Source organism: Curcuma longa, chromosome 4 (assembly GCF_044706935.1).
Source record: "Curcuma longa cultivar G26 ecotype Majalengka, Jawa Barat chromosome 4, ITB_CL_G26_1.1, whole genome shotgun sequence".
NCBI lineage: Eukaryota > Viridiplantae > Streptophyta > Magnoliopsida > Zingiberales > Zingiberaceae > Curcuma > Curcuma longa.
The window spans coordinates 17,693,502-17,718,685 of NC_133864.1; the positions used below are offsets into that span (position 1 = coordinate 17,693,502).

General features: G+C 36.3%; 1 protein-coding gene across 7 annotated transcripts in view; it reads right to left on the reverse strand.

Moving 5' to 3' along the window:
* The window catches only part of LOC141828704 (protein CHROMATIN REMODELING 20), a 59,151-nt gene that overhangs the window by 18,927 nt on the left and 15,040 nt on the right, over nt 1-25,184 (reverse strand). For 6 of the 7 annotated variants that reach the window (XM_074716165.1, XM_074716164.1, XM_074716167.1 and 3 more), the window contains 8 exons: nt 16,061-16,165; nt 11,265-11,336; nt 10,519-11,049; nt 9,240-9,520; nt 8,751-8,841; nt 8,483-8,680; nt 6,314-6,433; nt 3,924-4,090 (listed from right to left, as the gene is read on the reverse strand). In XM_074716165.1, the coding sequence (XP_074572266.1) occupies nt 3,924-4,090; nt 6,314-6,433; nt 8,483-8,680; nt 8,751-8,841; nt 9,240-9,520; nt 10,519-11,049; nt 11,265-11,336; nt 16,061-16,165 (1,565 nt within the window). The remainder of the gene's footprint in view (nt 1-3,923; nt 4,091-6,313; nt 6,434-8,482; nt 8,681-8,750; nt 8,842-9,239; nt 9,521-10,518; nt 11,050-11,264; nt 11,337-16,060; nt 16,166-25,184) is intronic. The other variant, XM_074716168.1, reaches the window with a different exon arrangement.

A 25,184-nucleotide genomic window follows, 5' to 3' on the forward strand; every position in this document is an offset into this window, starting at 1 on the left:
AAAGACAATGTGAATCCTAACCATAGTCAACAGAATGAACCGACAATCAATCCTCAATCACGTAATACTCTTAATCTCAATATACCACTAGCAGTTAGAAAGGGTGTGAGATCTTATGCTCAATATCCCATTTCTAACTTTGTCTCGAGCAAGGTGCAAATGGATATTCACGGTTAAGCATAATAAGGCAAATAATTTAATTGAAAGATACAAGGCTCGTCCTGTGGCTAAGGACTTCACTTAAACCTATGACATTGATTACACAGAAACCTTTGCTCCTATTGCCAAAATCAATATTGTTTGGATTCTTCAATCACAACCAAGCCAACCTTGACCGGCCACTACAACAGTTTGATATAAAATATGCAGTCCTGAATGGAAATCTATGAGTCAACCTTCGGGATTTGAAAACAAATTGGGAAGTTAAACTGTTTAAGATAATAAAAAATTTTGGGTATGTTCAGGGCAAGTAGATTATACACTCCTTGTTAAACATTCTAAGAAAGGAAGTATAAGTTGACGATATCGTAGTCATTGAGAATGACAAGGAAATTAAGGCGATTAAATTGATGATGGAAAAAGAATTTGAAGTTAAAGACCTTAGAACACTAAAGTACTTTAAGAAACTGCCTGATGCAAAAAGGGCATCTATGTCTCTTAAAGAAAATACACATTAGATCTTTTTAAAAAACCAGTATGTTGGGATGTAAGCCAAGTAATACACTAATTGAGCTAGGGAATAAAGAAAGAATTTTTTAGAGAGGACCAGTGGATAAAGAAAGATATAAATGTCTTGTTAGAAAACTTATTTATCTCTCATATACTCCCCAAACATTGCTTTTGTTGTAAGTTTAGCAAGTCAATGTATGCACTCACCTCACCAAGCCACAATTATCTTAATGCAATATATAGAATTCTAAGGTACTTGAAATGAATTCAAAAGAAAGGGTTATTTTTTGAAAAAAAATAATAATGATCGAAGAGTGGGCACAATCACTAATGCAAATTAGGCTGGATCCATGACTGATCAAAAGTCAACATCTGACTATCGTACAAGTATGGGGAAATTTGGTAACCTAGCACAGCAAAAAATAATCAGTTGTTGCAACAAGTAGTGTAGAAGCCGAGTGCAAAGCTATGGCCCATGGATTGTGTGAACTCATTTAGATAAGACAAGTAATGAAAGAATTGAAGATAGAGTTTGAAGGTCCTATGCAACTATTTCATGACCATAAATTAACTATCAGTGTAGTTCAAAATCGTGTTCACCATGATAGAACCAAATATGTTGAAGTTGATCGACACTTCAACAAAGAAAAGCTAGAGGAAGGAAGCTTCTGTGTTGAATATGTTCCTACTTCTCATCAATTAGCTAATTTACTCACAAAAGAACTATCAGAACAAACTCATGATTTTCTTATTGGCAAGTTTGGACTGATCAATATCTACAGTCAAGCTTAAAGGGAGTGTAGATTAGATTAAAAAAAAATCCTATATGATTTATTTAAATATTTGATAGGTTGTTAGGTTTATTAGTATTACTTTTTTCTATTAAAATAGGTCGTTAGATTTATTATAAATTTGTTGTTGACACATTCTAGCATACCTATATAAAGAGATATTATGTAACCTTCGGATTCAAGAAAAATAATTATTTTCTCCACTTATAATTTAACAACCTGTCTATATATGAAGATAAAACCAGTCCCTGATCACTCGGTCTGCATAGTGTCCGCCTTGGATGGTGATAATCATTTTCCTAAGCCATTCAAATTTTTTAACATGCGAGCACGGCATGCCAATTTTCCACAACTCGTTGAAAGTAAATGGACAGAGTACAATTAGCAGATCTATGGCACTGCTCAATTTTGTCTTGAGAGGATCTTGAAGCTTTTGAAGGCTGATTTGCGACAACTGAATGTAGAGCACTTTCAGCACATCATAGCAAGGATGGCTATTGCACGACAGAGCCTAATTGGGGTTCAAGAGGCTGGTCTGTCCCTTGGTGCGCTACTCGACAATTACAAAGAACTCCAACACACAACAGCTAGTTTGAATGTCACAGAACATAGCTTCTGTATGCAGCATGCAAAATTGGGATATTTAAGCAAGTGGATCATAATTCCGCCTATTTTCATGCGCTAGTAAAACAAAATAACAAAAGGAATGAGGTCATGGTTGTGGAGAAGGTAGATAGTAGTCTTACAGAGTCGTTTATTGAGGTTGTTCAGGCCTTCACCGGACATTTTCAAGACTTGTTAGGCACGCCCAACACAAGATCGGTTTTCCCTTATGCATGTTTGCAGTTTGGACGAATACTTGGGGCTGATTAGCAGGATCTGATGGTTCGCCTCCCAACATCTAGAGAAATCAAGGCGGCATTTTTTAACATAGGGGACCAACGTGCTCCAAGCTCGGATAGATATGGATCAAAATTTTTTAAGCAAGTTTGGGACACTGTTGGGAGGGATTTTACTACTACAGTCCTAGAATTTTTCAACAACAGCAAGCTACTTAAAATATGGAACCATACTTTGATATCTCTTGTCTCGAAGTCAGCACATGCAACCAAAGTGACGGACTATAGGCCAAGCTCCTATTGCTCGATTTTCTACAAGGTTAATTCTAATATCTTAGCGAGGAGAATGTCCGGTGTTATGGATCATCTCCATCACCAATCTTAGGCTGCATTTGTGGAAAGTCGCCTCATCACGAACAATATTCACTTGGCCCAGGAGCTTTTTCGAAGATACAATAGGAAGAGGATTTCTCTAAGGTCCATCATCAAGATTGATCTCCAAAAGGCTTTTGACTCAGTCTATTAGGATTTCCTACATGAGGCCCTTCTCGGATTACACTTCTAGGATAGATTTGTTACGTGGATTATGCAGTGTGTGAACTATAACCCATTGCTTGAATCAAGCAATATCTTGAACACCTAACTATAGCCCATTGCTTGAGTCATTGATCTGACGGGTCAACTCATGGCCAAAGCGCGCCTTATCTTATGTCTGTAAAGTCCAGCTCATCTCTACTGTGCTTCAGGGGGTAGTTTTTGGCTCTATGTGCTTCCGTTGTCCACCTATAAGAGGATGCTTCAAGTCTTCAAGCATTCCTACCATGGGACCCGAGTTTTGGTGAAGGGTCACCACTATGTATGATTGGCAAGGAATAATTGATTGTTTGAGAGGGTTCCAATAGATGTAGAGAGTATCTACTAGAGGGTACATGTGCGTGTGTTTCAGTCTTTGGGTGAGTAGACATCCAAGGCCTACATTGTACATTTTGACTCACATATACATTCATATATTTACCAGTCAAAAAAAAGGATAAACCCACTTTATTTCAAAGAAGAATTCCAAATAAGAAACTAGACTAATCTGCCTCTTTAATAGACAGATTGACTATTGTTTGGCTTCATAATATCTTCTACTTTTCCATTCTCAACAATACCAGATTCAATTTGATTACTCATATTTCCCATCATGAAAATTGAAGGGTCAACTCGGAAGACTAAAAAAGGCCCTAAAAATAAGAAATGTAATACTTGAAGTTAATATATATTCTATTTGCAAAGGTTATAGCTAAAACAGAAATCATCAACTATTCCAATAAAAAATCTCAAGATAAGCATAAATGACCAAGAACAACACTTTAATGGTGTAAATTGTAGTCAAACATGTGCAAAATGACAACAACAAAAAATCTCTATCTAAAAGGATCAAGTATATCCCGGAGCAAAGTTTATGTAATTTAGAAGAAAAATAAGAGCATAAAAGGATCAAGTATATCCCAGAGCAAATTTTATGTAATTTAGAAGAAAAATAAGAGCATAAAACCATCAAGCATGTTTTTTGACAAAAGTGTAGCTCATGACATAAATACACAGTTACTTAAGGTATAGGATGGAATGAATTGCAAACCTAGCAACATCTTCCAACATGAACACACGAAGAGGCTTTAACTCTGTTGGTTGCCACTTTGCAAATTCTCGGCGCCAGTTATGAAGCACATTAACAGGCGTAACTACAAGTGCTGTTCTTAAACCTAAATCAGCTTTTCTCAAAGCAATGTACAGGAATGCAATGACCTGGGAACCAAAATCACCAATTCAATTGAAATTAACATGACACAAGTGAGGAACCTTCAGAATGTGTGATCAAAACACATTTTTGATAGAGGCAAAGAAGAATTAACTCTTCTCGTGAAATCATTTTTGTAAATTAAACAAGCAGTTATAGCAAGACATGTCAAATGATCTGTTTGTTTTATACAAGTTATGAAAATATGTGACTGTCTACTTTAGTTATTAGCATTTATCCAACCTGACATATCACCAAATTCCTCCGCATATTCACTTTAGAGAGTATTTACATTGAGAGGTTCTTTTCATGAAAATAAAATTTTCCATATAGATGAGAATCACGAACTAGATACAACTAACTAGTAGTAAGAGCCTTGGTCATGTTGAATGAAACCCTGGGATCAAATCTCACCTCCATCACTCAGATGGAGTTTATACATTCCTTTTTCCTCCCAAAAAAAATATATAACAAGTTAGATTGTTGAAAACATCCTGGCAGGCATCTAAAGGATCAGCCAAATCGCTTTGTATTACAACTACAGAATACTTTGGTGGCCTTTACCATACAAACTTAAACTCTAATCAATTCAACTTGTCTAGATACAAAATCAATTGGTTGCATTTGAACATGTTATACCATCTCAGCCTATTTTCTCTACTTTTATTGTCTTGTGGAGTTTCATTTAATTGCTCATGGATGATAGCCTTCTCTAGTACCCCAATGCATCCATCTTCATGTCTCATCTCCTATGCATTACTTCTTTGGACGTGTCATTTTCTAATTGTCCAACACTCTGGTTCATAAATTATAGCCTGTGTTGTCATATCATACCCATAAAGAAATGCACATACAACTATCATATGAGTACAAAAGAAGTTCATTTCAATCATCTAAATATCTTTATCACTAAATTCTTCTTGTTGAATAAAAAATTGGAAAGATGTATCTTATTTATAGGAATGTTATGCACAACCATCTTATGATAATGTTTGATATAATTTATTCTTTCTAGTATAATTTCATTATTACTAATACCAATGCTTAACAATGATCAATCAATTTTATGAGGCCACTAAATGCAAGTTAACAAATTAGAGAAATTAGTTGGATCATCAGAGCTAAAGCACTAAAGAATTTCAAGTGTGATGTACAATAACCCGAAAGTAAACCACCAGTGACATGAATTAAAATATTATTTTTAATTTCATTTAGCCATTAAGGAATACAATTAAAACATTAACAAACTATCCTAGAAATGACAAATTCACAACACCCTTGATGCCAAATTCAACACCTAAATTGGATTAATTTCAAACAATAGAAATAATCAGTAACCAAAATATCATTATAGGATATTTAACCACAGGGAGTATACAAGTGTTGAAACCTCAGAATATAAATGCAATAACAAATGAGAGCACAAATGCATGGACTCCATACTGCCAACCACTGAACAGAAGCATAGTTTGAAGCATTTATGCATGTAACTCTAGAAACTGTCTAAGCTACAGATACTGCATGTTTTATTGCACTTTTAATCTGATTCCATTGGAATTCTCAATTGTTGTTTCTTATATCTTGGGTATTCATTGATTAAAGAAAATTTGACGACGACATGAAAAATGTGAGTAGGATAACTAGTTTCTCAGCTCAAATAACATTAGCATGATCACACTATTATGAAGTTTTTGACACTTGGAACCAAACATTTCAAGCTCAAAAGACATGCTCCAAAACAAGGATTAAAATACCGAGCTGTATCGCGCGATGCGGACGAAATTTTTTATTCCGCCGCGGTATCGGCACCGGCACAGCACCGGCACCACAGTTCCGGCATGAAAAGGCCGCCGGAGGCGTCGCCCGAGAACGGCGTTTTAATAAAAATACTGTTACCTTGGTTAGCAGAAAGCTTCACATTAAAGCATCAGGAAACTGATCATGAGTTCTTAAAAAAAGGATCAAACAGCTAATAATCAAAAAAAGAATAATATGAACAAGTTTTCATGGGAACGACAGTGCAAGCCAGCGGCAGAACCAGAGCACATGACTCTCCTTGCTGAATTTCCAACATAATCAATGATGTAAATTTTTATCAACAGAGAGAAAACAAACATGCTTTCAAAGTACAAATTTTAATATTGATTGGTTTCCAAAGAAACATAAAAAAATGATTAAATAAAAACCAAAACCAAGGAAATTTTGAGCAATGAAAGTCAAAAAGATCACACCTGAAAAGTTTTCCCCAGGCCCATTGTGTGGGCTAAAATACATCCTAGTCCTTTATCTCCAGATTTGACCTTTCTGACAGATTGTATAATGTTTTCCCACATAAATCGTATTCCTGCAATCTGCATTCATCATCAACCTGGTTACCATTCAGTATCTATTAAATATTATGATCTCTTTAAGCACTGAAATGGTTGGTGAAACACCAGTTCAACATTGGTTAATGTCAGTACAGTTTCAATATGTACGGAATGGTTCACTATATATATATATATATATTAACCACTAAGAGTTGGAATTAGAATAACACAATTGAAACTAGAACCAGTCTAGATACATGATATGAATATATCTAGGTTTGTTTGATTCTAGTGACACACATCTTTATTAACCTCAATGCTTGAAATGGTGCATTTTCCCTCTTGCTCCTCACTTTTAGTATTTTCTTCTCCCAACAGGTAGCAAACAAAATTGAAGGATCAGTGATGAGAAGAAACTTCCTATCTTGATCAGCTCTGGATGGAACTGGCGAAGGCATGCATTATCTTGAATGGTACCATTGAATCCATATCGGAAAGGGCAGCATAGTGTGATTTAATTGTGTTAGCACATTATAGGTATCGGCCAGCAACTAAAATTATACATTTCAGTTATGTCAATCAATAACAATCGACGCTTGCAATCATGGTCCACTAGCAATGAAAGACAGGTATGGATAAGGAAGGGAGTAAATTGGAGGAGAATGGAGAGCATTCAAGTTGTGCCTACAGCATCAACTCATGGTATAGTGTCAATGGTAACACGGTACTGTCTGTGCCACAGAAAGAGCAGCAAGTGTCTCATTCCATTCCAATCTTTCTCCCAGTCAACACTCTTTCTCTTTCAATGCCCAACAACACACTGTTTCCATAAATTAGTCCTACCCTGATAAGAAACCCTTTCCCTCTTCCCTTTTATCTCTTTATACAGCATGAAGCAAAGCTAAAGCAGTCTACTGGGGATGGGCATCAAATTCAGCGAATGTACCAGATTTTATACTTGTTCAAACTCGAAGCACATGAACCTGAGTGATTAAGTAATGGTCCACGACTAGCGACCAGTAGCTACCAATGTAACTTGCTATAATAAAATCATAGTCAGCCATATTAGTTCTGACTCCTAACTATTTAGCTTGGCTATGGAATCTTATCCCTCTAGTTAACTTTATGTAGAGTTATATCATTAGCAATATTCAAATATCTTGAATAGCTTCTAATGGTAGAACTAGAGTTTTTATTTTCTCTCTCTCTACCCCTTACACCTTCAATTCTAATTGAATTAACTTGTCTAACTATAGAATCTACTTTTAGTCATCCTTGAATCATCCAATCATCTTATTATATTTTTCTCATGTTATCATCTATCAGAGTGGCGCCTAATTGCTCTTGAATAGTAATATTTTTATTATTATTTTTAAACATGTAGGCATTCATGAGCAAGATTAGTATGAGGCTACTACTAAAACAAGCATAGATACCTCAATAAAGCACTAAGAAAAAATTAACTGTATTGATTTTTGCTTCCTGTGGTTACTTTGAATTCAGCGTTTTAGGATGTATATTTATAACTCCTAAGATTTACAATATTGTACCACTACTTTTGACAAGACTACATATATTGGTCCACAGCACAAGATACAAGTATCTAAAACCAAAATCCCTTATCGCAAGAAACTTGAATAAAGTGTGAAGCCTTCTACTTTGAAGAAAAAAAGAGCAACTTTGGATTCAATACAACAAGACCAATGAAACCAACCAAAATAAGTTACAACAACAATAACAAGTCAAGTGGATGTGTTAGTCCCAACAATTTAAGGTTAGCTACAAGGATCTTATTCTCCACTTCTTCTTGACACCACCTCTTGTCGGTTCAACTTGTTTAAATATTGGATTTATCATCCTTAAACATGTCATACCATCTTAATGTATTTTCGTCCATTTTATTTTCTACTAAAGCTAGAGTTAATTACTGCTTCAAAAAAATATTGTTTTAGTTTAATTTCTCAAATAACTCCACATCCATCGGCAATGACATAATAAAGCGGAAGCAAGGACTACGAAAAAACAACTAGCCAAGTTGACAATCATATTAGAATAGTAAAATACCAATAAGCAAAGAAACTGAGAGGATACCTGATGGGGCTTCAACTTTGCAGAAATGCTCTGTGGAATTCTCACAGGCTCCTCGTCAGTTTCTCTAGCAACATTAATAATAAAACCCTCAGTTGCATCAGCCATAATGCTTTCTGTTACACTTTCATTACTACTTCTAATAGTACTTAATTTACTGAAAGATGATGCCTGCATTGATTTCAAATGATCTTGCCTAGCCTGCAGAAATAAATAATAATTTAGCATATTTAAGACTTCTCAAGAAAAACATATTTAGATAATCAGAGACCTTCTCCATTGCAATTTTTCTCTTCGTTTCTTCTCCAAGTTCTGCATCATCCATAATTCTCCTAATCCTCTTTTTTCTTCTTTTATTGTGACTGAAAAAAAAGAGAAACAAGAAAAGATTACAAACGAAAGCATTCAATTTATAACATGAGAAAAAGGTAGATTTACAGAATAATTAAATGGATGAGGACAATTATTACCAAGAATGCTTATTTGTCAAGCACACTCAGCCAAAGTCCGGCCAAAATAGGGAATAGCTAGAAGAAATTTGGTCAGCTTAGTTGGCATACTCTTTAATTGCCTCAATGTTTATACAATCATGAATTTCTATGATGAATGAATTGAATTTGCAGGCTCATCATTTATACAATTAATCTTTGTTATACACCACAACAGTTTGATTAAGTGCTTTAAAGAATACAATTGATGCAAATAGTAAGTCCCATATAATCATGCCAGAAACCAAAAATATAAAGATGGTAATACTTACCGTAGTCTGACATCCATTTCACCATCTGGAAGCTCAAACTCACTTTCAGAGCTAGAAACTGAGAATCCTTTTATAGCTTTCTTAAATTCCAAGGTAAACGGTTCCAACAGCATTGGTAAACAGCAACAGCAATCCCAACCATTTGCTTTAACTTCCAATAATCGTGTTTCACCAAAATTCCTTGATATACACATAGCACAGAACAGAATCTTACAAGAATTACACCCTATGAGATCATCAGGCTTACCACACCATCTACAGAAATCATCATGGTCTGAATCCTGCAATGAAAAATGCATCAATCTTGGAATAACTAAAGCATTGAGATTTATAGAATAGAAACAGCAGGAAATGATCTTTCTCTGATTTGAAGGTGTTTTTAACATGCAATAAGTGCAATTATATCGTGAAGAAATTACACAGGTAGCTATATAATAATATGGATCCTCCACTAGGATAAAGTTGAACTGCAATGTTCAGTTTTATTTTTCTTTAATAACCAAACACCTTTAGAACAAACTAAATCAAATCGGAGTACCTTTGTTTGGTTAAATTTGGTTAAGTACTAGTCAAATCAATTAGCTATAGGCCTACGATTAGAATTTTGATAATTGACTTTATGATCTTTCCATTAAACTATAATTGTAAAACTATAAACTTCAATAGAAAATTTTGACAAGTTCTCTGAAAAAAACAATGTATGAGGGCCCTATAAGGCCTATTTGTGTGAAGAGAAAATTGTAATGCAGAACTAATAAAGGGATAGATCAATAAAACCTGTTGCTTACTTGGGAAGAAAATTAAGGAAACAGATGTATAGAGATAAAATTAGATCATTTTCTTTCACAAGAGTGGAAAGATTAAAATCATCTTCTCAGGTTTTTCCTCCTCCCTTTGTCACCCATCAATTTTTTTCCTTCATCCTTAATTTCCTCCTCTCCCTTTGCTTCTTCTGAGGCTGAGGTTCGCATGCATTTGCAATTCAAAGACATATTTAGACTACACTTTGTGCAAAAGTACGATGTTCAAAAGTGCATGTCTTTCTATCTTCATAAGAAAATTTTGTGTTCCAACCCCCCCCCCCCCCCTCCCCCTCAATCACCCACACACTATCTTTCACTAATCATCTCTCCCATGTTTTTTTATGTTCATCAGTGAACATAGCTTGTGTTTTGGCTAGCACATACAATCTTCATAATTGTAAAATATCAAAATAAATAAACAAAAAACTAGAAAGATTGCATGGGACCATTACTCAACCATGAATCATATACAGTACCTTTGTTTCCATTTTATCTTCTACCAGAAGCTTACAATTCCCACAAATAATTACTTCAATCCATGGATGTCCTTGCACTTCAGAAGCTTTAAGTACTTCAGAACAAGCTGTACAATGGAATGTCACGGGAACATTCGAACCGCTGGAATTATTAGCTGAAGTTGGTGAACAAAGAACATCAACATCTATCACATCAACTTCTCTAACTCTTTCAGATGAACTCAGATGCATCGACAAATCTTGCACCACAACCTTGTCTTTGACCACATTTATTACTTCATCGTCACTGTCTATGACAACTGTTCTACACCTTTTACTGTCATGTCCACCTGCGTCCTCACTTTCGAGTAACCTCTTCTTGACTATGCCATGCAGAATCAGCTTTTCATCCATAGAATTTTCAAGCTTCAAATCTTGAGCAGTATTTGTGGTATGGCCAGCAAATGGACGGGGTGAAATTTGATCAATGAAATCTGACTGAAACTCACCTGTGTTTGCAGTGCCATCAAATATCTCATTCTGAATGTGTTCCTGCAGAATTTATTGAACATGTGAAACTTTGCAAAGCATATATGGTCATAGCCAAACAAAGTAATGGAGTTTGTAGGAAACTCTTTTCAAACCTAACAGAAGAAATCTAAGAACACCAATTGAATGTGTATATAACAAGTTCACAGGTTATGGGGGAACACTTAGACTACAAAAGATTAGATCCATTTGGAAAGGGGCACAGTCTAATATTTTACTTTTCTTTTTCTCCTTTGTTTCAAACGAAGTTGAAGTTTCTTTGATACTTTCAAGTCATCTTCTTCTCCAACCTGCAAAAATTGGGGAAAATTGTTTCATTTCATGAAGAATAAACAAGACTACGAGCAATGAAAAATCTTAAAATGTATCATACAGTTATTACATGCCAGTTATGCCATACAATGTAAGGAGAACTGCTGCAAAGCTGAAGATAATCCACTTTCTTACTATATCATGATATCTGTAATCAAAGAACAAGTAAAACAAGCCTTCCTATGGCTGGCTTCCTGCTCAGTCTGGTACTGTCCTATAAGTGCAATACTTATGTCTCAGGAAAGGATGGGCACATATATATGACAACTCAAAGAGGGAAATCATACTGGAAGAAAATTGTGAGCATGAGTTCCCTTAGATCCAGTTAACCATATAGTGCTGCGCAATCAAGATTAGTGATCCAGTATAAAATCGTTTGGAAGGTGAAGTATTTTAATGGTCCATCTTCCCTAGGGGCAGGATCACCCTTCAATTTCTGTTTTTCTTCCATCATTGGCCTGGGACTTTGGGTGTCGTAAAAAAAAATAACAAAAACAAATTGCACAACTATGTAGGGCAACAAACAATAGCCATACAGAAAGAAAACATCATTATCCTTATTATAAGCCCATGTTTATCCCTATTATTAAGGGTCAGTTATATACACCTTACCTCTGTCCATTGAACTCTATGCAAGGAAGAGTATCTCACTATTAGTATTCATGTAGTCTCCCTCTATCACTTGCACCTTTCACTCTATGTGTTTCAACCATTTTAACTATAGAATATGAATTAAATTTGAATTTGTCTGTACCATCTTCAGTCATTATATCATCTATTGCTGCAGCAAAAGGTCATATGCTGACCCGGACACCCCACAGCCATCCGTAGAGAGGTAAATCAAGAAATCAAAACAGGCCCCCATGTGGGAGGGTATAGTCACACGACTTTGTTGGGATTCGACCCTTGCTTATGTCATTATACCATCTACTGAAATTGCACCTAGTTACTCTCAAAAATTAACTATTTTATTTTGTCCTTTTTAGTAAAGCTACATGTCCATCTTAGCTTTCCCATCTATGTTACCATAATTTTTTGCACACATTGCTTCTCTACAACTCAACACAATCCATAAGGTATGGTAAGTCATACCACACAGTTTATCAAATTTTCTTGTCATCCTAAAGGGTATACGACAACCACAAAAGCCTCCACAAATTGGGTTCTATTTGATCAACCATGCTTTCTCTAATTAACGAAATCTTTATCAATATCTACTTTCTGCTATATAATAGATCCATTATATATCAAATTTTATTTCTTGTTGATGTTTCCAAAAAACAAGAAATAAAAGAAATAAAAAAAGTCAAAGACAATGAAAACAGAAAACTTTTTCCAAAGCAAAAGGTGTTAGTTTTTCTCGACATTTCAAACTCCAAATTTAATATATTTACAAGCTCATCAGCTAGGGCAAAATGGTAGGATGCACCAAGGAAAGGTTTATCTTCAATGTAATATGTCGGTGAGTTTATCTAGTGCTAATAAAAGAGATAGGGAGTCCAAGTTAAGCCTTGATGTAAACTTCAAATTTAATCTAGTTAAGCTTTTTCTGTGTCAATAAAAATCAGGTACAAATCATCCTATTCTCTGTGCTTTTCCATTAGTTGTCTTATTAAATAAATAGAACTTGTAGTGTATCTTCTATATGCATGACCAAATTGATTCAAAAAAAATGTTTGCCAGATCTCTTATCCTCAATCTGTATAACACTTTACCAGAGTTCCAGTTCTAATTTATCAAGCTAATCCCTCTATAATTAGACTTAACATTGAGATAGAAAAAGCTTATTCCTCCATTACTAGGGCATACTTTAATTCTCAAAAGTTTATGGAATAACTTATTAAACAACTATACCTTGATCTCCTAAACCCTTCTAAAGTTCAACAAGAATTGTACATGAAATGAGCATTAACAATAAAAGATCCAAAGCACAAGCCTTTTGCAAAATGGTAAGATTGCACCATAGCAATCCAGATGACCAGGGTTCAAATCATGAAAAACTATTTGATTAAGAGGGTGAGTTGCTCTTGATGAACTAGGCAACCAGAGATTGAATCATGATTGGTGTAAAATATTTATTCATTCTCTTCTCCAAAAAAAAATGAATGGTAAAGAATTATAAAAAAAAATATGGATCAGTTGAAGCCTGGACTAAAATATGGTAAAAATTGGAAAAATACTTTAAAACAATGCCTCTAGTAGCACCATCTTCTGGCATCATTGAATTCTCTCTTAGCATCCTAAACGCCATCAAATCCTTTCTTGCAACCTCTTAGGCTCTCTTTGGTAATTTTATGTCCAAACACCTTTTTAAAAGCATGATAGAATCCAGATAGAGAAGGCATTAAGATAAGTACGAAGAAACATTGCCGAAGAAACAGAAAGAAAATGGAATGAGGAAAAGACCTCAAGCAAGACAAGAAGTCCAGCGTGAAAAGCCAAGAGAGAAACACACGCAAAAAAACAAAGAACGAGGGTCAATTTCCAATGAGAAGCAAATACCTACAAAAAAAAAGTAGGGAAAACATCTAGAGGAATCAAATAGGAATAGATTTCTGTGTTTAGGATTCCTTGGAAGAAAATAACAGGAATAGTTTAAATATATAAATTGTAGCCCAGTGCACGGAGCTCTCGCCAATGTGAGATCCCGAGGAAGACCACATTGGATCTATTGTACGCAGTTTTACCTTTCATTGCAAGAAGTTGTTTCCACAACTCGAACCCATGACCACAAGGCCACACGACATCAATTTTACCATTGCGCCAAGACTCCCTTTCAATAGTTTAAATCTATACGAATGCTAATTTTAAAAGATATAAAAAGAATTATTAATATAATCATTTTGAATAATAATTTTGATTTTGACTAGAAATTACCAACAGTATTGCTTCTGCCCAAATCTTACAAAAGCAATTTGTGAAGAAATTAGAGAAATGTTTTCTCAACCTCTTCCTTTCCTCCCACTATCTCTGCTAAAAGAAATGGAGGAAAAGAGCACCTATACAAACTTCTCCCCGGCATCTTTACTTCCACAGTTCCTATGTTATCTTAGTAGGAAACTGGACCTAAAGAAAGAATAAGCTTGTCTCACATAAGCATGCCAAGTTCTTCTATAAATGTTTAAAATTTTTTTACTAGTATTCATACAAGTCAAGACAGTTACATAACCTGCACCATGCATACCAACACGTGAAACAAATCCACACACAGCAGCCCAACTGGTCCAGCAACAGATGTAAAAAAATTGCATGTCTCAACTCCAAAAACAATGAGATAGAAATACAAAATTGAGTAAAATATGAATGAAGTAAGACAATGATGTCCTTTCCTTCATTAGCTTGTTATCAAGCAGTCGAGTATGAAGAGTGAATCCCAACAGATTGTTCCTTTCAAAATTAACTCACATTTCAACTCCAGATTGCAATACCAAAAATGGCATGCTTTTATTTTCCTGGCCAGTAGAGTCATCTAAGGTCTACCCCAATATTTCATCCCTTCATTACTCACATATTCGTGCTTTGGTTTCCATGTGTATCCATTCATTTGCCTTTAATTTCTTTCCTCTTCTTCTTCATGCATATTTAGGGATCCCAATATTCAATGAAATAATTACTTACGGGTTTTAGGGAAAGAAGATTTAGAACATAGATCATCTACCAGTCCACTTCTGAAACAATTGGAGGATGATACTGCCTTATATAAATTGGTTTATGTATGTTGAATTATGGGTCAATTATTTTGTTACACTTCCATTTAAAATATCAAAAAATGATTTTACATCACCAAACAAAAAAAATGTTGGATATTGGAAAGGTGATGACTCTTCAATACTAGTGTAAGTTTTTAGCATGCTTTAAAATCTCATATTGTGTCATGCAACACGGTCAAACATATCGTTCTGATAAATTATCAAAATTCGAAACTACTTGACATAAGTAATTTATCTTGTGTTGTTGTGCCAATAATTTAAACAAGATAAAAATTATTTAAATATAGATGAGGATATAGTAGGGAATCAAACTCAATGACGTAGGAGGATCCATATAGTGGATAAAGGCTGGGTCGTGGTTGTAGTGTGTCGTTGTGTCAATCATGTTGATGATTATTGTGTCATAAACATTCAACACCCTTTGATATGTTACAATCTACGTCAATATGAATTGAAATGATGTTTTTTTAAGCATTTATTCATTCAATACAATGTTAAAATTGTACGATTCTATATGGGAGTTAGGAATATAGATGTGTCCTTATTCTTCTTTTTTATCTCCTTCTTCTACATCTAATTCTCTACTGGCATCATATGTCTGAACAATATAGTTGCAGTCAAGACCGAAACTCTGCTATAGCTCGAGATTTTGAACCTTTGTTTTAAATGCATATCAGTTGCTGAATCAGTTACACAATAAAAATAACAATATTCAGAAAAGTTGAACTTTAACTGCACATGTTATTAAGCAACAAAAGAACTAGACAAGCTGGCATTATATGAGAAATACAATATATAGGAAAAATAGAAGTAAAGAATCATTGCAGGCAACACTAGATGACCAATAATATTTGACAGAATATAGAATGTAATTTAAAAAAAGTAACAGTCAACTCAAAAACCATAATACTTAAAGCTCAATGACTGAAATTCAAGCATACTACAAAAAATAAAAGATGTGGTAACTTATAACTCTGAAAATGGCACCACACCTTTCTGTAGTTTCTCTTTTGTTCCTCCGAAAAACCAATCTCCTTTTCATTTTGGATTGCTTCAGCGTATAATGGATTACCTTCAATTTCACCAATCTCCTCTACCTATGAAAGGCCAAAACAGAAATAGCTGATTGAGATACAAGCATTTTGGATGAAAAAAAGCAAAGCATGCTTCATGAGGAAGACAAATACAAATTGAACAACAACAACTAAGTCTTATCCCACTAGGTGGAGTCGGCTATATGGATCCTTCTACGCCATTAAGCTCTATCTCCTACTATATCATCATTTATATTTAAATTAATTATATCTTGTTTTATTGTTACTAACCAAGTCTTTCTTGGTTTTCCTCTTCCTCATTTGATGTGCACATTTGTCATAGTTTCACATCGCCAACTAGAACATCTATTGGTCGTCTATGTACATATTTGTACTATCTTAAACGTGTCTCCCTGAGTTTTCCCACAATAAGTGCAACCCTAACTTTCTCTCTAATATTTTCATTTCTTATCTTATCCATCCTTGTATATCCGCACATCTACCTTAACGTCCTCATCTTTGTAACTTTCGACGCTGATTCTGCTCATGTGCTCCTCTGCGCGAGTCATAGCTCAACATTTAGCTTCATATGAACGCCCATGGCAGAACATAGTCGGCCGCCGAAGAAAGCTTTCCCGTCGCGTGAGAAGAAGAAGGAAGCACAGCCGTTTGAACCGTCGTTTTATAAAACTTTCCTTCCTAAGTCTTAGAGGTACTTTACTGCATCGTGCTCACAAATGCAAATTGAGGAACCAAAGAAGGGGAAGTAGGGGAAAAAAAAAATGTCAAACAAGTTACAAAAAGGTGTAGAAATAGGAGATCATTCAGTAAGGGTTCTGTGACGACTTTCTGAAATTTAAAAAACTTCGGATTAAGATTTATTTATTTTTAGTCCGGGGCCACCGATCATATCACTGGTAATAGATTATCTCTAAAGATTCAGTCTCAATCAACTAATTGATTGCTCCCTTTAATTTATTATCTTCCAATTAGTCAGCTTACTCAGTCTCTTGATTGTGTCATCTCGTTTACAAAATCTTCTGTTTCCTTTGTAGATATGAGTCTCATGGCCTATATCGACTTCAACAATTTTCTAGTTTATGTAGTTGGGACATATATATACTCTATATATTAAGATGTAAATTCCGATGTTTTTTTTTCCATTTGAGTTACCTTTAAGAAGTACTTGGTTATAAAAAGAATTGTTTTCTATTTTTAAAGAACCTTACAGAGTGAACCTTCTTGGCATCTCATGGGGGAGCCTTGGCGCAACGGTAGTTTTGGGGTGACGTTGTACTTGCTACCATGCATGCTCTTCCTCCACTCTACAAGGTCAAATACCTCATCATATTCTTTATCCTAATCAGTCTCTTCACCCTTTACCACTTAAGGTCTTTGGTTCTATATGCTTTACTCATGCTCTCGATCCTGGCATTGAGGTTCAAGTGTGTCTTTCTTGGGTACTCACGGTCTCAGAAAGGGTACAAACAACCATCTCTGATTCTTTGATTCGGTTCCATTTTTTGGGCCTAACGGATCTCCGTCTGAGTTTTCTTCTTCTACGGCTATCTTTTATCCTCCGGAAGAGTCTCTGTCGCCTCCGAGGACATCTCCTCCATTGCAGGTTTATCAGCGTCGTCCTCGTCCTACTTTGCCGCCGAACACCACTGATATCCTTTCAAGTCTTTCACCTCGTCCTCTGGTCCCATCTCCTGAGACTGATATTCCCATTGCACTTCGGAAAAGGTATGCGTTCCACTCGTAATCCTTCTCCTCATTATGTTTCTTTGAGTTATCATCGTGTTTCTCCTTCCTATTTTGCTTGTCTTTCCTCCTTGTCGTCTGTTTCTCTCCCGAAGACTGCAGGTGAATGCTCGATGAAATGTGTGCCTTGCAGAGCAGTGAGACTTGGGATCTCGTTCCTCTACCATCAGGGAAGTCAGTTGTCGGTTGTCGATTGTAATCCAACAATTTGGCATGATTCGGAGTGAGGCTGACCATTCTGTTTTTTATCGACACTCTTCTACTGGTTGCATCTACTTAGTAGTTTATGTCGATGATATTGTTATCACAGGTAGTGATCATCTCGGGATTTCACCAAACTCGGACCCCGCATGGATCCTAATATCAAGCTTATGCCAAATCAGGGGGGAAGCTGAAAGATACAGGCGATTAGTAGGCAGATTAAGTTATCTTACTGTTACTCCAGTAAGTGTAGTAAGTCAGTTTCTCAACTCTCCATGCAAGGAACATTGGGATGCTGTGACTCGCATTATTCGATATATCAAAGGTGCTCCAGGAAAGGGTCTTTTGTATGAAGACAAAGGACATACTCGAGTCGTAGGATATTTGATGCAGATTGGGCAGGATCTCCCATTGATAGGAAATCTACTTCTGGTTTTTGCATATTTGTCGGAGATAACCTTATTTCTTGGAAAAGCAAAAAGCAAAATGTTGTGGCAAGATCCAGTGCGGAGGCAGAATATCGAGCTAAAAAGGAAGATCATCAATTTCTTCATGGTCTCAAAGTAATTTTCTCATATGATTTATATTTTTTTCTAGGTGAATTTTTCCTTTTGTTCTTTTTGTTTTCTGGCAGCATGGCATCTCCCTCAACTTTCTCAGAAGTGACTTCCAAATCAAAGTCCATTCTTGCAGTTTCACTCATTCCTGATTTTTCTCCACACCTTGTTACAAATCACAAACTGAATGGACCAAAACTTTCTGCAATGGTCCCAATCTGTGTTAATGTTCGTGTGTGGCAGAGGCAAGGATGGACATCTCATCGGTGAAACCGTTGCTCCAAAGACCACAGATCCAAAATTTCACTCATGGAAGGCTGATGATCATCTAGTTATGTCGTGGTTAATAAACTCTATGACCAATGAAGTTGGAGAGAATTTTTTACTTCATAAAACAGCCAAGGAGATATGGGATGTTGCCCGTGAGACTTATTCCAACACAGAGAATACCTCAGAATTATTTAAGATTGAGACACAGCTATACAATCTAAAGCAGGGAGACCCAAATGTGACGCAGTACTTTAACATGCTTACTCGCTGCTGGTCGCAATTGGATTTGTATGAGACACATCCGTGGAAGTGTGCTAATGATTCATCCATCTATCAGCAGATTGTTGAACAAAAACGGACTATAAAGTTTCTTCTTGGCTTGAATAGAGACTTAGATGAAGTCAAGGGGAGAGTTATAGGGATGAAACCTTTTCCCACCATTCAGGAAGTTTTTGTAGAGGTTCGAAGGGAGGAAAGCAGGAAGAAATTAATGTTGCCCGAAGCCACGATCACCCCTGCAATTTAAGGTCCATCCCTATTTACTCATAGCCCTTCACATAACATGTGAACAATAGGGATGGAAAATGTCGTCCATGGTGTGATTATTGCAAAAACCCTGGACACGTGAATGTAACTTGTTAGAAATTGCATGGAATACCTACTGATTAGAAGTCCTGGAATCGTGAGGACAGAGATTCCCGTGCCAATGCTGCCGCATCAACAGATAAAAAGCATTCCATTTACAAGGGAGCAAATTGAAGCACTACAAAAGATGCTTAGTCAGACTCCTGGGTCCAATCAAAAATTTGCTTCTCCGACTGAGCAACATACTAGCTTTTTTCCACATCAAGGTACTCCGTCTTCTATTTTTTATGTTCGAACTGATCAGCCAAGGATGTGGATTGTTGATTCAAGAGCCTCAAACCATATGATAGGAGATTCCAGCATTCTCACGAACTTTCAGCCTTGTTCTAGTCACTCAAGAGTAAAATTTGCAGATGGCACAATTTCTCCAGTTGTAGGAACAGGATTTATACATATTACAGCAGGCTTACATCTTTCATCTGTTCTTCTTGGTCCAAAGTTGAATTGCAATTTACTTTCTATCAGTCAGATCACTCAGGATCTCAACTGTTTTACTAAGTTTCATTCTAATTCTTGTGTGTTTCAAGCAATGAATTCAAGGAAGGTGATTGGCAGTGTTGATATGCATGGAGGACTTTATTTGCTAAACAAAAGAACCTCCCGGGTAGACAAGTTCATCAATCAAGTTGTGATTCAGAATCAAGTCCAAAGTCTGTCAAGTTTGCTTCTAATTTTGTGTCTGTTCCCAAGTCTAAGTCTGTCCCAGTAGAGAGTCAAGTCATGTTGTGGCACTATTGTCTTAGTCATCCAAACTTTGCTTATATTAAAAAATTGTTCCCTAATTTGTTCATCAATAAGGATTTCAATTATTATCAGTGTGTTATTTGCCAATTAGCAAAGCATACATGACATGAATACTCAAGTTTATCATACAAACCGTCACATCTATTTTCAATCATTCATAGTGATATTTGGGGGCCATCACGTGTGAAAAATATCAATGAGGCTCCGTGGTTTGTAACATTCATCGATGATCACACAAGAACCACATGGACATTTCTCATGAAAGAAAAATCTGAAACGGCCATAATTTTTCAATCCTTTCATACCATGATTTCAACCCAATTTACAAGTCAAATCCAGGTTCTCAAAACTGATAACACAAATGACTATTTCAACTCCATTCTCGGTCGTTACTTGTCAAAACATGGAATTGTTCATATAAGTTCGACACTATAACAAATCGGAGTGGCTAAACCGGATGCGAAGTCATGCCAATATGTTCACTATAATGTTCCTAAACACCAAACAACTTGTCATGTTCTCACCACAACACATCCTCAAATTCTTGCTTTCACCTCTGATCTTCCTCTTTGGATCTTTGGGTGCATCGCCTTCGTCCACATTCATCATAGTCATCGTACCAAACTCAATCCAAAATCACTCAAGTGTATCTTTTTAGGGTACTCTTCTCATCAAAAAAGTTATAAATGTTATTCTCCTATTACCAAGAAAATCTACAATTCCATGGATGTTACCTTCTTCGAGAGTCAATCCTACTTTCCCAAATCCGACATTCAAGGGGAGAATAGTTCCAAAGAATATCAGATTTGGGATCTACTTCAGGATACTCAATCGGTTTTTGTTCCATTCGATCAACCTTTAAATTCCAGTACTACACCTGATTCCAGTGTTATTCCTTTAGATTCCAATACTACTCCTGTCCTTGCACCTTTTCAAACCATCCCTGTCACTACAGAAGCCCAAAATTCGTTGCAACTTGATACCAATAATACTGAGCTTCGTGTCTACAGAAGGAGAACAACAACCAAGCAAATCGGAGAACTTTTGCAAACTCAGCACTCTCAAACACAAGAACCAAATCGCACTGTATTTGACACTCACGATGGTATGGATTCCTCTCCTCATCATACTCCTGCTTCTATAATTGATGATTCAAATTTTCCCATTACTCATAGGAAAGGGATCCGTAAATGCACTGAACATCCAATTCAAAGATATGTTGCATATGGAAAGTTGTCTCCATTTTACAAGGCATTTGTCACAAATCTGGACAGTGTTAAAGTGCCCCTATCTATTCAAGAGGCTCTCATAAGACCAGAATGGAGGAAAGTTGTAGAAGAAGAGGTTTGGGCCATAGAAAACAACAACACCTGGGTCTTGACAACATTACCATCTGGAAAAAATCTGGTTGGGTGTAAGTGGATTTTTACCGTCAAGTACAAAGCTGATGGCAGTATAGACAAGTTCAAGGCAAGACTTATGGATAAGGGGTTCACTCAATCCTACGGAATTGACTATCAAGAGACCTTCACACTAGTGGCCAAACTAAACACAGTTCGAGTGTTACTATCCTTAGCAATAAATCAAGATTGGCCATTATATCAACTTGATGTCAAGAACGCATTCTTGAATGGAGATCTCGAAGAGGAAGTCTACATGATTATACCTCCTGGACTAGAAAATAAGTCAAACCGAAACTTGGTGTGCAAATTAAAGAAGTCATTGTACGGCTTAAAACAGTCTCCTCGCGCATGGTTTGAAATATTTGCTAAGACTTTAACAATCAATGGGTATTCACAGTATCAGGCAAATCACACATTGTTTGTTAAAGGTGGATTAGGAGAAAAATGGCAATTCTTATAATCTATGTAGATGATGTCATCCTTATTGGAGATGATTCAAAGGAAAATCTTAGGCTGAAAAAATTGTTGGCAACCAAATTCGAAATCAAAGACCTCGGGACACTGAGATACTTTCTCGGAATGGAAGTGGCTCCATCAAAGGAGGGTATTGTTATATCACAAAGGAAGTATATACTGGACTTGTTGAATGAAACTGATTTTCTTGGTTGCAAACTTGTCGATACACCTATGGATTCTACAAAGAAACTGAATCGAAGTGAAGAAGGTACACCAGTTGACAAGGGTAGGTATCAAAGGCTGGTTGGAAAATTCATTCACCTATCACACACTCAACCCAACATTGCTTATTTGGTGAGTGTAGTCAGCCAACATATGAATACTCCAACTGAGGATCATTTAAATGCAGTGACCAGAATTTTGAGATACTTGAAGATGACTCCTGGTCGTGGATTACTCTTCAAAAAGAGTGAAAGTCATGTAATTGAGATTTACACAGATGCAAGTTGGGCAGGAGAATAAACTGATAGAAGGTCAACGACTAGTTACTGCTCCTATGTTTGGGGGAATCTTGTCGCTTGGAGAAGCAAGAAATAGGTTGTGGTTTCTCACAACAGTGCCAAATCGGAATATCGAGCTCTTGCTCCTGGTATATGTGAAGGAATGTGGTTACAAAGATTGCTAAGGGAACTCAATATTGAAGTTCAAGCCTGGTGAAAAACCTGGTGAAAATGTTTACTAACAACCACGTAGCCATTAGTATAGCTAAAAATCCAAAGCATCATGATAGGATGGAACATATTGAAATTGATCGTCATTTTATCTCTGAAAAGGTCGACATAGGAATCATTCAGCTTAGCTACATTCCTACAAGATAGCAGATTGCTGATGTCCTCACCAAGGCACTTCCAAGAGTCAGTTTCGATGAGTTGAATTCCAAGTTTGGTTTGTATAACATATACAACTCAGCTTGAGGGGGAGTGTAAAAATAGGAGATTTAGTTTCTGTATTTAAAAAAGATTAAGATTTATTTATTTTTGGTAGTACCAAATTTAGAAAATTATAATCAACTAATTGATTGTCTTCCTAATTTGTAGATATTCGATTTCCTAGTTTAGTAGATGTATACTCTATATATTAGGATGTAAATTTTTTCCTTGAGTAAGAAGAAAAAAAGAAGATCATCAATTTCTTCAAATGGCATAGCCAAGCAATATGAAAGAGCAGAGTGTATTTTAAAAGCATAACATACTAAGCACTCCTTGAATAATAAGGCTAGCAAACATCTATTGGTCATTGTCATCACAATATGTGCATGCTAAGTACTCCTTAAAGAAAGTACAACCCAGTGCACGGAGCTCCTACCAATATAAGATCCCAAGGAAGGATTTATTGTACGCAATCTTACCCTACTTTGTAAACGACTATTTTCGAGACTCAAACTCGTGACCTGCAGATCACGCGGCAACAACTTTATTGTTGCGCCAAAGCTCCCCTTCATACTAAGTACTCCTTGAATAAAGAAAAAAATAACAACAAGAAGTTGTTAATATCAATGTATCACCAACATCAATTACGCCCCAGCTATTTGGTGTTGATTACATGAACTTTATCCCTCCATTGAGATCTATGAGCTCTATGCAAGGGTATATCACAAGTCACATCACTTAGGGGTGAACCTAACCTTGTAATTAACAAGATCAAGATTTATGTTGTATAGCTTATTAATTTTAACATTGCTTATCTAGATTTAACCCCAACTCTCATTTTCATCCACGTTTTGAACCAACAATGACAAACATTTGTGAACCGGCATTAATGAACATCTATGTCCTAAAATGAATTAAAATGTCAACCCACAAAGCTGTTCTGGGAGATGTAAAAGGACTGCATCACAAATAGACAGAAATTGAGTTAACCTAGATAATGTCTTCCAAAGAGAAGAGAAATGGCATACTCAACCAAGCGCTGCTCCATCCATCAGATCAAGGAACTTAATGAGAAGCATGAAGATAATGAGGGTGATCTCAACAAAAGCTGATCCATCATGAAACGTGAGACCATGTGATATCACATGAAAGAATGTGAGGCACACTGACACAGTGCAAGCACTCAGAGAGAAGAAGATTGTTGATGTCTAGTGGAGGACATTGTGCCATTGCAGAGGATTGCAAGGAGAAGCATTGGTGTGAGGAAAGGTGGATGAATCGCAAGGAGAAGCATTGGTGTGAGGAAGGTGAATGAATCACAAGGAGAAGAGTTGACATGAAGGCAACAGTGCAGTGGGCGTGAGAGGTAACACAAACAAGCATGAGTGGTGCATGGACAACAAGTGAGATGGATGACACTTGCTGAAGGATCATCATAATTTGGATTACGAGGGTTGCGAACATACGAGAAGCCAAAGGTTCGCACAACTTACACTAAGAAGTCAAAGGCTTGCATGCAGAAAAGGCTCATGAAGATGGTTTTGAGGCTCTACAATAAGAGAGGCCCCAGGGTACATAGTGTGCGAAGGAACTCCTTGCCACAGAGGAGACACGCATGGGGCTTCAATGATGCATGCAGGATGCAGCAACTAGGGGAGAATGAGAGATAAGGGAGGGGACCAAGGACCTTCCTCTTAGAGGCATACCTCCTTTGAAAAACTGAACCTCTAGGAAGGGAACTTTGGTACCAAGTAAAATTTGAAAGAAGAAAATATATTACTACATTGTGAAAGGTAATTACATGCTTGTAGGGCTCATGATAAAATTCCAAAACTAAAATGCCAAAGTGGGACTAAACTCACAACACCAGTAAACCTATTAAGCTAATATCTCTAATAGTCATATTGGCAAGAAATGAAGAACCCCAAGACCTTGTAGAACTCATATAGGTCCTGCCCTTAATCGTGTCGCTGTTAGTGTCATTGCCGAGGAAACTCAAGACCTTGTAGGGCTCAACGTTGTCCCTAATCTTCAAAATTACTTTTGAGTAAATGAAAAAGATAAGACTAGAAAACTTTTTCTATCAACGTTCAACAATATATTGGTCCACCAG